This window comes from Podarcis muralis, chromosome 2, assembly GCF_964188315.1.
Source record: "Podarcis muralis chromosome 2, rPodMur119.hap1.1, whole genome shotgun sequence".
Classification (NCBI taxonomy): domain Eukaryota; kingdom Metazoa; phylum Chordata; class Lepidosauria; order Squamata; family Lacertidae; genus Podarcis; species Podarcis muralis.
Genome location: NC_135656.1, coordinates 21,439,737 through 21,452,322, shown reverse-complemented (window position 1 = coordinate 21,452,322; position 12,586 = coordinate 21,439,737). Strand labels below are relative to the sequence as shown.

The 12,586-nt window shown below is 49.7% G+C and overlaps 1 protein-coding gene across 1 annotated transcript in view; it reads right to left on the bottom strand.

Annotated features, from left to right (window-relative positions):
• Window positions 1–12,586, bottom strand: part of LMBR1L (limb development membrane protein 1 like) — a 54,131-nt gene that overhangs the window by 5,654 nt on the left and 35,891 nt on the right. Inside the window, exons 7-14 of the mRNA XM_028712190.2 lie at window positions 10,328–10,396; window positions 8,241–8,305; window positions 6,917–6,992; window positions 6,643–6,726; window positions 5,814–5,890; window positions 3,601–3,678; window positions 1,360–1,433; window positions 306–396 (exon numbers count right to left, since the gene is read on the bottom strand). Of these exons, the coding sequence (XP_028568023.1) occupies window positions 306–396; window positions 1,360–1,433; window positions 3,601–3,678; window positions 5,814–5,890; window positions 6,643–6,726; window positions 6,917–6,992; window positions 8,241–8,305; window positions 10,328–10,396 (614 nt within the window). The remainder of the gene's footprint in view (window positions 1–305; window positions 397–1,359; window positions 1,434–3,600; window positions 3,679–5,813; window positions 5,891–6,642; window positions 6,727–6,916; window positions 6,993–8,240; window positions 8,306–10,327; window positions 10,397–12,586) is intronic.

Sequence of the window (12,586 nt, the reverse complement as noted above, 5' to 3'; positions counted from 1 at the left end):
CAGAGATGCATTTTAAATAAAAGCACACATTCTACTCATGTAAAAACACGCTGATTCCTGGACTGCCTGCAGGCCAGATTTAGAAGGCGATTGGGCTGGATCCGGCCCCTGGGCCTTAATTTGCCTACCCATGCTGTAAATGATCCTCCCTCTCTCAGCAGCTGAGATATAACAGTTTTTGTCTTTCTGCCTTTTTCCAGCCAAGCGGCTCAGGCAATGGGTTGGCCAGGGATGTCACCAGCGACAGTGGTGTCGATTTAAACAAAACAAAACAAAACAAAACAGCAGCCAGATATATACAGTACCTTGGTCATGGCTGTGTCATGTTGCTCAGGCAGCAGTTTGGTAAACAGTGGGGAGCTGTAGAATCCCACCACGGAGGAAATCATTAGGTAGCTAATACAGTAGAGGGTTAAGGAAGAACGATGGAGAAATTGTCATCACCTGGGACAGGCTGGGAAGCAGGACTTCCAAAGAGAAGCATGTGTGCGCGCACACACAAATCATGCACAGAGAAACTTCTTTAAAACAAACCTTTCGTTTCCCCCCTTTCCACAGAAGTAAGGCTCAGAACAGAAATGTTACTACAGTGGTACCTCAGGTTACATACGCTTCAGGTTACATACACTTCAGGTTACAGATTCCACTAACCCAGAAATAGTACCTCGGGTTAAGAACTTTGCTTCAGGATGAGAACAGAAATCGTGCTCCGGCGGCGCGGCAGCAGCAGGAGGCCCCATTAGCTAAAGTGGTGCTTCAGGTTAAGAACAGTTTCAGGTTAAGAACAGACCTCCAGAACGAATTACCGTATTTTTCGCTCTATAAGACTCACTTTTTCCCTCCTAAAAAGTAAGGGAAACTCTGTGTGAGTCTTATGGAGCGAATGCAGGCTGCGCAGCTATCCCAGAAGCCAGAATAGCAAGAGGGATTGCTGCTTTCACTGCGCAGTGATCCCTCTTGCTGTTCTGGCTTCTGAGATTCAGAATATTTTTTTCTTGTTTTCCTCCTCCAAAAACTAGGTGCGTCTTGTGGTCTGGTGCGTCTTACAGAGCGAAAAATACGGTAAGTACTTAACCCGAGGTACCACTGTATGATGCTCAGGAAATGAGTCTTCAGGGCAAGGAAGGTCTTGCCCTGCCAGAGTCTGACGATCACAGCAGTGCTGCTTGATGAAGAAGTAGGACAGGCAGGGCAGATTAACCTTAGGAGAGAGTCACACGTTTTGGCTGACAAGGAGAAGGTTAAGAGAAACCTGCAATGGAGAAGCAACTTGTTTGACAGTGGAACCCGCCTGGCAATCTGCGTATCGCAAAGTAACGGTGAAGGGAAATTCCAAAACAGACAAACTGCAAAGGATACAATATGAGGATCACTTGCATGGCTGCCCCAAAAGAGCCAAAGACAGAGAAAGAAACTTTTCCCAATGGTGCATCCTGGGAAGGGAGAGACAAAAGGAGGAATGTGTGATTAGGTTCCTTCGGGGAGGGAGGAGCTGAATAAAGCAATATGCTTTCTGCAAGTTAGACTTATCTTGGTGCAATGTACCCATCAGTCTAGACCAGTGTTTCCCAACCTTTTTTGGGCAAAGGCACACTTGTTTCATTAAAAAAATTTCGAGGCACACCACCATGCCAGATGGGGAAAGGTCACTTTTTACTTATGTAAAAAAAAAAAATAATAATAGTAACAGCATAGAAGGTAATGAAAGGATATGTTGATGGTTCAAAGGGGAGTCAAGAGAAAACTTGCTTCACCAGCAGATCAGTAAGCAATTAGGAAATAAACTTTGGTGCTCTGAGGTATACAAAAGTTAACCGTGGAAAAGAATGTATATGCTTGCTGCAAATAGGGAGATGATGCAACATTAGTTATGGGGGCGATCCGTCCAAATGTAACACTTTTAGGTCATTTTCAGTAGGAAAGATTTAAGAATGGGTTGCATCTCCCCCCCCCCCCCCCCCGGAATGGCTTAAAATAGTGACTCACTTGGGTTGCACACCCTGTTCTATGCATTTGTTGTTGAGAACTGGCGCATCTGGGACTCCTGGGCCAGGTGAGAGGGACGTTGGCTTTGCCTCTTGGCGGTTTGAGAAGCATCCCTGACCTTTGCGGGTGTCCACACACTTCCACGTCGCGCTCCTGGGATCGTGTGGGGACTAAGAGACGGCCGGAGGGGGATCTGGCGAGCCCCTGTGCACGATCACCCTCGATTACGGGGAGCAGGGGGCTCTTCTGAGGGGAAAGCGGAGCGCAAGGGGGGGGGAGAGCGCGCTCCCCGCCAGAACCGAAAGGAAGAGCCGGTTCGGGGCGGGGGGGGGAGCCAGAGCAGCGGCTGCCCCCCTCCCGGCTCCCACGGGGCCTTCCGCCTGAGGGAAACCCTTTTCCCGCCCCCGGAGAGCCTCGCGCGCGGGGTCCAGAGGGGGGAGGGGGAGAGAGGCAGAGAGCAGAGGGCGCGCACCCCCCCCAGCCACGCATGCGCGCCTCAGCCGCGCCTGCTGGGCGGTCCTTTCCCCTGGGCTCCGCCCCTCGCGACACAGGGCCGCCCGTCGCAGCGTCGTCCCGCGGGGCTGGCGCTGGGCGCGGCCACGGAGAGAGCGAGCTGGCTGACTGGCTGGGCCGGCGCGGCGAGGGGCAGAGGCGAGAGGCTGCGCGCGGATCCGGCGGCGGCGCGCCCCCGCCGCCGGAGGAGAGCAAAGGCAGGAGGACGAAGGCGCTGCCGAGGAGGCGTGCCAACTTCGGCGCCCGCCCCGTCGCCGCAGGCTCCTCCCGGCTGAGAGCCGAGAGGATCGGCCGGCGGCGGAGCAGGAGGAGGAGGAGGATCGGGTTTGGCGACGGCTGCTGCGTCCTCTCCAAGCACGGGGCTGGCCTCCGCCGCGCCCGATCCTCTTGCCTCTCGCCGCCTGACTCGCCCGCCTCCCTCCCACGGCACACCAGGCAACGTCTCGCGGCACACTAGTGTGCCGCGGAACACCGGTTGGGAAACACTGGTCTAGACGAGTGTTAGAAAGTGAGATACGAAAGCTAGGAGCTAAATGGCACCTTAAACTGAGGTTATGGGTGCAACAAAGGAATGTCTGGGTGTGTTTTTTTATAACAAGAATACAAAGCTGAAAATGAATGAACTGCAGCTAAAATCTTATGTTCATTTTTCACATGGTCCAGTCCTTCCCCTGCCCACCCCCCTAATAGCCTTAAGAGGGTCTCTTCTCCAGTCTTCAGAGAGTAGCTGGAAGTGGGGAGGCAGAAAAAGGTCCTCCTTTCCTTCCACTCTGCAGTTTTAATCTGAAATCTCAGGCACAGTACTGTGCCCAGAGCTCAGAAACTGCTTGCGCTAATGAAATTCCCTGTTGCAAAATGCGCCTGGAACAATGGGAGTTTCGAACACTGGTCTAGACGCATGCAAGGTAGGCATTGCAATGGCTAAGGCTCTTGAACCATTGAATTTAATCTATGTCTTGCAAGTGAAATAGTAGTTTAGAGAAATTAAGCAACTCAACAGGGTGAGAGAAGAAGCCTGAGCCATGAAGAGAGAGCAGCTAGAGAACGCTCCAGTACAAATGATGGCTTAGGAGACTCTGGCAAAGGGGTTGTTTCTCTCACCTGGATCCCTCGAGGCATGGCCGCATCATCCAACAGCAGCTCCAAGACATGAAAACAGACAACCAGAACAGAGATGCCCTGGAAAAGATAGCAGGAAGGGGGAAGATATCAATATAAGGTAAAGGTAAAGGACCCCTGGATGGTCAAGTCCAGCCAAAGGCAACTATAGGGTTGCAGCGCTCATTTCGCTTTCAGGCTGAGGGAACCAGTGTTTGTCCCCAGACAGCTTTCTGGGTCATGTGGCCAGCATGACTAAACCGCTTCTGGTGCAATGGAACACCAAGATGGAAACCACAGCGCATGGAAACGCCATTTACCTTCCCGCTGCAGTGGTACCTATTTATCTACTTGCACAGGCGTGCCTTTGAACTGCTAGGTTGGCAGGAGCTGGGACAGAGCAACGTGAGCTCACCCCGTTGTGGGGATTCGAACTACCGACCTTCCGATCGGCAAGCCCAAGAGCCTCAGTGGTTTAGACCACAGCACCACCTGCCTCCCTATCAATATGGCAACAGCATAAGAACCTAAGAAGAGCCTGATGGAGCAGTGGCCCAACTAGTCCAGCATTCTACTCTCAAAGTGGCCAACCAAATACATAGAGGGAGCCTGCAAGTAGGATCTGAGCACAGCAGCACTCTTCCCTTCTGCAGCTTCCAGCCATAGGTATTCAGAGGCAGACTGCCTCCAAGAGGGAAGCCAGAGCCTAGCCTTCAGAACTGGTAGGCAGCCCTGGTTTGGGCCTTTAAAAAAGGACAGCACAACATATAGAAATGCCCTGGTCCAGGCATCTTTTAACACATATTGTCTAAGCAAGGAGCTTCCAATAAATACAAGGAAGCCATCAAAAGTACAGGGAAAGGACAGTATCGTTTCTGGGACATTCATGTAGTCGCCTGCAGAATCAGTAAACGAAAAGCTTGGCTTCCTATAGCAGACACAGACTCCACTCCACCCATTGCCAAGCCGTTAGGGAACGGGTTCGGCCCTTTCGCTCACAGACACAGTGGCGTAGCGTGGGGAGTGCAGGGGGGGCCAGCCGCACCGGGCGCAACATCTGGGGGGGGCGCGCTCGCCGCCTCCGGAGTCGCCGAAGAGCCTCGGGCGCAGGCTGTAGCAGAGCCCCATGTCTCGCGGAACCGACGAGCTGGCAGCGGCTCTCAGCGCTCGCCGCGGTCCCCGCGCGTCAGGGCCGCGAAGGGCGCACCAGACAGCCCCTCCTCACAGCCCCCCTGCCACCGCTGCTGCTGCTGCAGCTGCTGGGCCATGTTGCATTTTCCTCGACTCTCTGCCCTCCTCCTCCTCCGGGCAAGCGGCGTCGTTTGGGCAGCAGCGCCAGCGGCAACTCGCCTCAGATCACCTGACACGGACCCGCCACCGCCGCCGCGGCTACCTTACCGTAAATACCCCAGCCCAGGCAGCAGCAAGAAGAAGCTGGGAGCGGCGGCAGGTTAGGGGTTAGGGGGCGCAAATTGCTTGCCTTGCCCCGGGTGCTGACAACCCACGCTACGCCGCTGCACAGACATGAGGGAGCCACCACTGCCTGTCGAGCTACGGGCCTTCTTCCCAGCCTCAGAGACCAAGTGGGATGGCACAGAAATTCCCACCCCACCTAAACTCTCCAAGAAGAGAGGGGAGAAGACTGGGAGTGGGCCTGGCCAGGCTTGTGCGGAGCTTGACTGAGGCCCGGGGCTGGGAGTCTTGTTAGAATAAAGTTATAAACTGAAACAGTGTAAGTCCGACAGGCCTGTAGCAGCATCCCCTGGCAAGCTTAGCCCTCCAAGGTCCAGGGCAAATGTAACCTCTGCAGGGGCCTGGCTACCATGGACCTGGGGCGATCAGAGCACCTTGGCGGCACAGGACCGCCCGGTGGGACACAGTTTCCTTCCCTGGAGAGGTGCAAAGCAGGTGGGCCCAGCCACTGTTTGGGCTGCAGCACCAATCAAGCTGCGTCAGGCAATCGCCATTTTGTTGGCCTGGCCCTTCAGGCCAGTCCAAAATGGCAGACTGTTGTTGAATGCGTTCCCAGAATCCTCTGCAACGCTCAAAGTGCTGCTTGGCAGCAAACAGAGATCGCAAAGCGAAGGCTGCTGTTTTCTGACATTCATTTTTTCTGACTGAAGAGATGGCAATCGGCTACGATGCTGCCATTTAAAGGCTTTTTTAAAAAACAAAACACCAGACTTGCCAACCCCAATTTCAGACCTGACATTTACCGTTAGAGATAGCAAAGAAAGCATGGCCAGTGGGTATCCCAAGTTCCTTTGCCAAGCAGAGGCTTTGCGGCGTGTTTCTGCGAAAACAAAACACAAAATAGGGAGCTGATAGCTAGACATTGCCCCAGCAAAATTCTCTGACCTGCATCATACAGGTAATTAAATGCAGAACATCCTAGGGCTGGGATAAAGGTAAAGGTAAAGGGACCCCTGACCATTAGGTCCAGTCGCGGACGACTCTGGGGTTGTGGCGCTCATCTCACTATACTGGCCGAGGGAGCCGGCGTACAACTTCTGGGTCATGTGGCCAGCATGACTAAGCCGCTTCTGGCAAACCAGAGCAGCGCACAGAAACGCCGTTTACCTTCCCGCCGGAGTGGTACCTATTTATCTACTTGCACTTTTGATGTGCTTTCGAACTGCTAGGTTGGCAGGAGCAGGGACTGAGCAACGGGAGCTCACCCCGTCGCAGGGATTCAAACCGCCGACCTTCTGATCGGCAAGTGCTAGGCTCTGTGGTTTAACCCACAGCGCCACTATTAGGGCTGGGATGGGTAGCTTTAAAGGTATGCTAATGTGGATTTGCTTGATGTGCATAATCAATCCAGCCACCACTTCATTCTATCTTGGTGCAAAACTGGATTTGTTTTTTTAAACTGCAAACTACATACAGAGACTGGATGATAGGAATCATGGTGGTAAGTTTAACAATGCGGACAACAATCTAAGGATGCTTGATCCCATATCCCACAACTGTTCAGTGATAAATTAGATACATGGGGCATATTTAAGATACAGAGCTCCTGCCTTTGCCCTGCTTTGCTCTTACCCAGCGTTATCCTGTGCGCGTGAATCGCTAGGTATTGTTGCCTCAGCACTTCCATATCAAAGTTGAGCCAGCAGGAGGTTTTCCCTGTGCAATGCAAAGACAATTAAATATGTATATATATTTAGATAATATCTACACCAATACTCAGAGAAAGAACCACCTCTATCAGCCACCATACCCACATCTAGCAGCCTTACTTTCAGGGCGTTAACCAAATCAGGTGCCAAATCAGCCATTTCCGGCCAGTATTGTACCATCTTGGCTGGACACTTACCAGAGTGGATCTTACGCGAAATGGCAGCTTCCTCAAATCCTGTACAGTTCAGTTGCTCGTCTAAATCCTCCAGCAGCTACAGAAAAAGAGGAAAACGTACGTGAGAGAAACGAGGCAATCAAGAGCACTGACAACCCCAACCCTGGATGAAAGACATGGGCCTCTTACTATTTACAGAGCTGGTTTTGCATTGTCCTAGTCATGCAAAAAATCTGATTTACACACACACACAATAATAATAATTTAATAGTTTTTATTTATACCCCACCCATCTGGCTGGGTTTCTCCAGCCACTCTGGGCGGCTCCCAACAGAATACTAAAAACACAATAAAACATCAGACATTAAAAACTTCCCTAAAGAGGGCTGCCTTCATTTGTCTTCTAAAAGTCAGGTAGTTGCTTATTTCCTTGACATCCGAAGGGAGGGCGTTCCACAGGGTGGGCGCCACTACCGAGAAGGCCCTCTGCCTGGTTCCCTGTAACCTCGCAGTGAGGGAACCAGCAGAAGGCCCTCAGAGCTGGACCTCAGTGAGCGATGGGGGTGGAGACGCTCCTTCAGGTATACTGGGCTGAGGCACACACACACACACACCTGCCACCCAGGCTAGGCAGAGGTGTTAAGGACACGTTCTAGGCAGGTAAAAGCACCTGAGGAGGGGACAGAGCAGGGTCTGTGAGGGGCATGGCCTGCAAAGAGCTCCCTAAGACTCAGAGGGAGGGAATGTAGAGCTGCTTTCAGACTCTGGGTCCAAGACTTCCCAATCCCTGATCTAGACCGTGTCGTCTATCCTGGTGCTGCATATTCTGTTTCCCACTCCCAACTAAAAACGTTTGGTGAGACGCAACCAGGTTGCTCTGTTGATCATTCCCCTCTTCTCTTTTGTACTAAAAGGTAATGGTAAAAGATAAAGGAACCCTGGATGGTTAAGTCCAGTCAAAGGCGACTATGGGGTTGCAGCGTTCATCTTGCTTTCAGGCCGAGGGAGCCGGCATTTGTCCACAGACAGCTTTCTGGATCATGTGGCCAGCATGACTAAACCGCTTCTGGTGCAACAGAACACCGTGAGGGAAACCAGAGCGCACAGAAACGCCGTTTACCTTCCCCGCCGGAGCGGTACCTATTTATCTACTTGCACTGGCGTGCTTTTGAACTGCTAGGTTGGCAGAAGCTGGGACAGAGCAATGGGAGCTCACCCCTCGCGGGAATTCGAACCGCTGACCTTCTGACCGGCAAGCCTAGGAGGCTCATCGGTTTAGACCACAGCGCCGCCCACATCCCTTCTACTAGGCCTGGCAAGTCCAAAAAGCCTCTCTTGCTCTTACCCTGGGCTTCACCAGCAGTGTCCCTGTGACGGTGAACATCCGTGAGAGGCCAAAGGGGGTGCACACTGTGGAGGGAGAGAAAGAGAAGAAGAAAAAGAGTTGTAAACAGCAGCACCAGCATGTAATTCCATCATGGCCCCTCCTGCCAGGAGGTGGCACCATTCTCCAAGCTCAAGGACCGGCAAGGCTCAAAGAGGGGGGGAAATAGGCCTCCACAGGGTCACACACACAGAGAACATCTCTTGGAAACTGTTGCAACTCTGAGGATCCAGCTGGCCTCAAAAAACCTGTACTTAAAAGTGTCCTCATTCCGCAGTGCAACAAAATCTCTGGTTTGGGGCTCTTTGCAGAGATGCCGTCATCCCTGTCTAACATTTAATAGGTTCTTTGTTTTGTTTTGTTTGGATCCAACGAAGAACAAGCTCCAGGAAGCTTCAAAAACACTCTCTGAGCTCAAGGCACACCCTCCGGCAGAAAGCCAAGGGAGATTATAAGACCATCCTTGGAATATAGATTCTCCAAGTGTTTTTTTTGTTGTTGTTGCTGTAGGTACTCATGGGTACTCAGTGCCCCCTGAATGTTAAAAGTGCGGCACTGACTGCAACAACTTCATGGTGAGTAACCAACTTTTTTTCTTCTTGGAAAAAAAAAAGGAGCACTGTTTTTCCCCGATCAGGACAACACCCAAAGCCAGAGAGCAAGAATTTTGCTCAAGGGAAAATAGTCATTTCCTACTTCCGCCACAAAGCTATTCGGCAAGCATTTCTATCCCTCTGTTTCATATGCAGAGAGATACACATGCAAAAAAAAAGGTAGCCTGGGTCAAGAATTGCCACCTATGTTCTGACAAAATACAGGACAGGGTGGGCCGGGGCAGTTAGGGGGTGATTCCCCCCCAAAAAAAATCTGGTGCTGAAATGACTTCAAAGCAATCCGTTACAATCTACTGCAGCCTAACAACACATACACATGAATTTGTAGACGTGTCTGTGCTTGACTACCCAGAGCTTAAATATATGACCTTTTACACACCCTTTTTCAAACATATGCATTTGGGGGGGGGGCATAACTTGGCAGAGAGAGAGAGAGAAAGAAATGATATATAATGAATTGAAAAGGATGTTCAAAATAACTTTTATTTTTATTTAAATCCCCAGTAGCTTTTCTATTGGGAATTATAAGGACAGAACTACCTAAATCGTATAGACATTTATTTATGTATGCTACAACAGCAGCAAGAATGTTACTTTCCCAAAAGTGGAAAGAAGCAGAAGTCCCAGTAAAGGAAGAATGGATACAAAAACCTATGGAATATGCAGAAATGGTATATGAAATCAAGATAACAAACTTTTTTTAAATAAAAGAATGGAAATGGTTTATTGAATATTTACAGATAAATTGTAAACAGATAAAACCATTAGCAAGATTATTGTAATAACCTGCAGTATATATTTACAGTAGATAATTAAATGAGCAGGTTAAATGAACTTGGATATGCAGAAGGTATTAAAAAATAAATTCAAGGAACCGCAGAAAGAAGGGGAAAGAAGTCAAATTTTGAAATGTTAAATTGATCGTAAAACTAATGAAACATATAAATTTGAAAAGCAAAGAAAGAAAGAAAGAAAGAAAGAAAGAAAGAAAGAAAGAAAGAAAGAAAGAAAGAAAGAAGTGAAATACAGGACAAAACTGTATCAATACAATTTGTGCCATTTTACACTGAAATACGGGACAATCCTGTATTATACAGGACAGGTATAGGGCTAGGGGATGGCTCTAGGGTTTCAGACAGGTGCTCACCCAGTCCTACCTGGAGATTTTGGGTATTAAACCTGGGATCTTCTGCATGCAGCAAAGATAGCTCAGTGGTAAAGCAGCTATCTTCCCTCTCCTTACAAAACATCACCTGCACCCCCCCCCTTTCTAAAAAATGCAAACAAAGCTCAGAATACATTGTTTATCCAACGGACCCCTCTCTAACCTTCCGGATCGGATCTGCGCTCCTGGCACTGAGTTCTCCTTCCTCCCTGCAGCATCCCAATAGTAGCAATAATAATGATGCATAAAAAAAAGACCAAACGACTTACACAAGAGCAGCAGCACACCAAACAGGGAGATGCACGAGTAGAGGTAGGGGAGGTAGTATTCCCATAGGTCTGCAGAAAGAAAGGCAGTCAGTGTGCGGTTCGGGCAAATAAAACAGGCCACCTGGGGGCAGTGCTGGAGTGGGGAGCCTCCAGCCTGCAGACAAGGCCATTTGCCCCACCTGCCCAACACCTAACAGCTGGTGAAACTTCAGCCGGTGCAGAATTCAGTGGCCAGGATGCTCACCGGAGCAGTAAATAAATTATTATTATTATTATTATTATTATTATTATTATTATTATTATTTATAACCCGCCCATCTGGCTGAGCTTCCCCAGCCACTCTGAGCGGCTTCCAACAAAATATTAAGATACTGTAATGCATCAAACATTAAAAGCTTCCCTAAACAGGGCTGCCTTCAGGTGTCTTCTAAAAGTCTGGTAGTTGTTGTTCTCTTTGACATCCGGTGGGAGGGCGTTCCACAGGGCGGGCGCCACTACCAAGAAGGCCCTCTGCCTGGTTCCCTGTAACTTGGCTTCTCACAGTGAGGGAACCGCCAGAAGGCCCTCAGTGTCCGGGTGGAATGATGGGGGTGGAGACGCTCCGTCGGAACAAGACGGTTTGAGCATATCACACTGATCCTGGACCGACTGCACTGGCTACCGATTAGTTTCCGGGCCCAATTCAAAGTGCTGGTTTTGACCTATAAAGCCTTAAATGGCTCAGGACCACAATATCTCAAGGACCGCCTCTTTCCATATGAACCTACCTGGGACCCTGAGATCATCTTTTGAGGCCCTTCTTTGTGTGCCTCACCCATGTGAGGTCTGGAGGGTGGCAACACAAGGACGGGCCTTCTCTGCAGTGGCCCCCCGTCTGTGGAATGCTCTCCCTGGGGAAGTCTGCCTGGTGCCTTCATTACACACCTTTAGGCACCAGGCAAAAACGTTCCTTTCCAAGCTGGCCTTGGGTGGATCTGATTTACATGCCCTTTTAAAATGTGGTGGGGGGTTTTTTTGGGGGGGGGCTATTGGGTTATTGTTTTGTTTTTATTAGGCATTTTGTGGTTTTATTATCTTGATTTTATTCTGTGAACTGCCCTGAGACCCCTGGGAATAGGGTGGTATATAAATTCAATCAATCGATCAAATTAACTAAATAACTAACATCAGGAGTGGGCAGGGTACAGATGCAAAGGAATGATTGGGAGCCTAACATGGGTTTCCTGATTGTTCCTTGGCAAGTGACCCCCCCTTTCGAAGCTGTCTCCATAGATTCAAACTGTCCTGCAAGCTGACACCCCCCCCCCCCTTTTGCAGACAAAAAATGCTGGTGCACAGGGAATTCTTGGGCAGTATCTCTCTCCACCTGCAGGGGCAACATTGATAGAAGGTCGGTCCTGCCCACCTGTCAAAGGTTTGTTGTTTTATTATGTTTTCATATGTGCTGTAAGCCGCCCAGAATGGCTGGAGAAACTCAGCCAGATAGGCAGGGTATAAATAACAAAATTATTATTATTCACTGGGGTGAATATATTAAGGTAAAGGTAAAGGGACCCCTGACCATTAGGTCCAGTCGTGGCCGACTCTGAGATTGCGGCGCTCATCTAGCTTTATTGGCCGAGGGAGCCAGCGTACAGCTTCCGGGTCATGTGGCCAGCATGACTAAGCTGCTTCTGGCGAACTAGAGCAGTGCACGGAAACGCCGTTTACCTTCCCGCCGGAATGGTATCTATTTATCTACTTGCACTTTGATGTGTTTTCGAACTGCTAGGTTGGCAGGAGCAGGGACTGAGCAACGGGAGCTCACCCCGTCGCAGGGATTTGAACTGCCGACCTTCTGATCGGCAAGTCCCGGGTGAATATATACTGGACCCCATTAATTTTGTTTTACAAAAGGGCTATCTAAGGTATCTACCCATCAGAGTTGCAATAAAGACAATGTTTCTCTAAAACATATGTTTTTTTCATTGTCAAATATTGAAAGATTTTTGGCAGAAGGTAACTGAAACCATCACCAGAACTGTACAGAACAACCTTACATTGACAGTGCAAAATATCCTCTTGAATTATATACCCAGCACATGGAACCTTACAAAAGGACAAGATGAGTGGAATCTCCGAGCCCTTACCACAGCAAAAAGACTGATCCTGGTGAATTGGAAAAATAAAAATGCTGCTCCCTTCTATGATTGGACTGAACTTATACAAACTTGCAACATATGAACAACTTGCATAGAAACACAGACTTGCCATGGACAA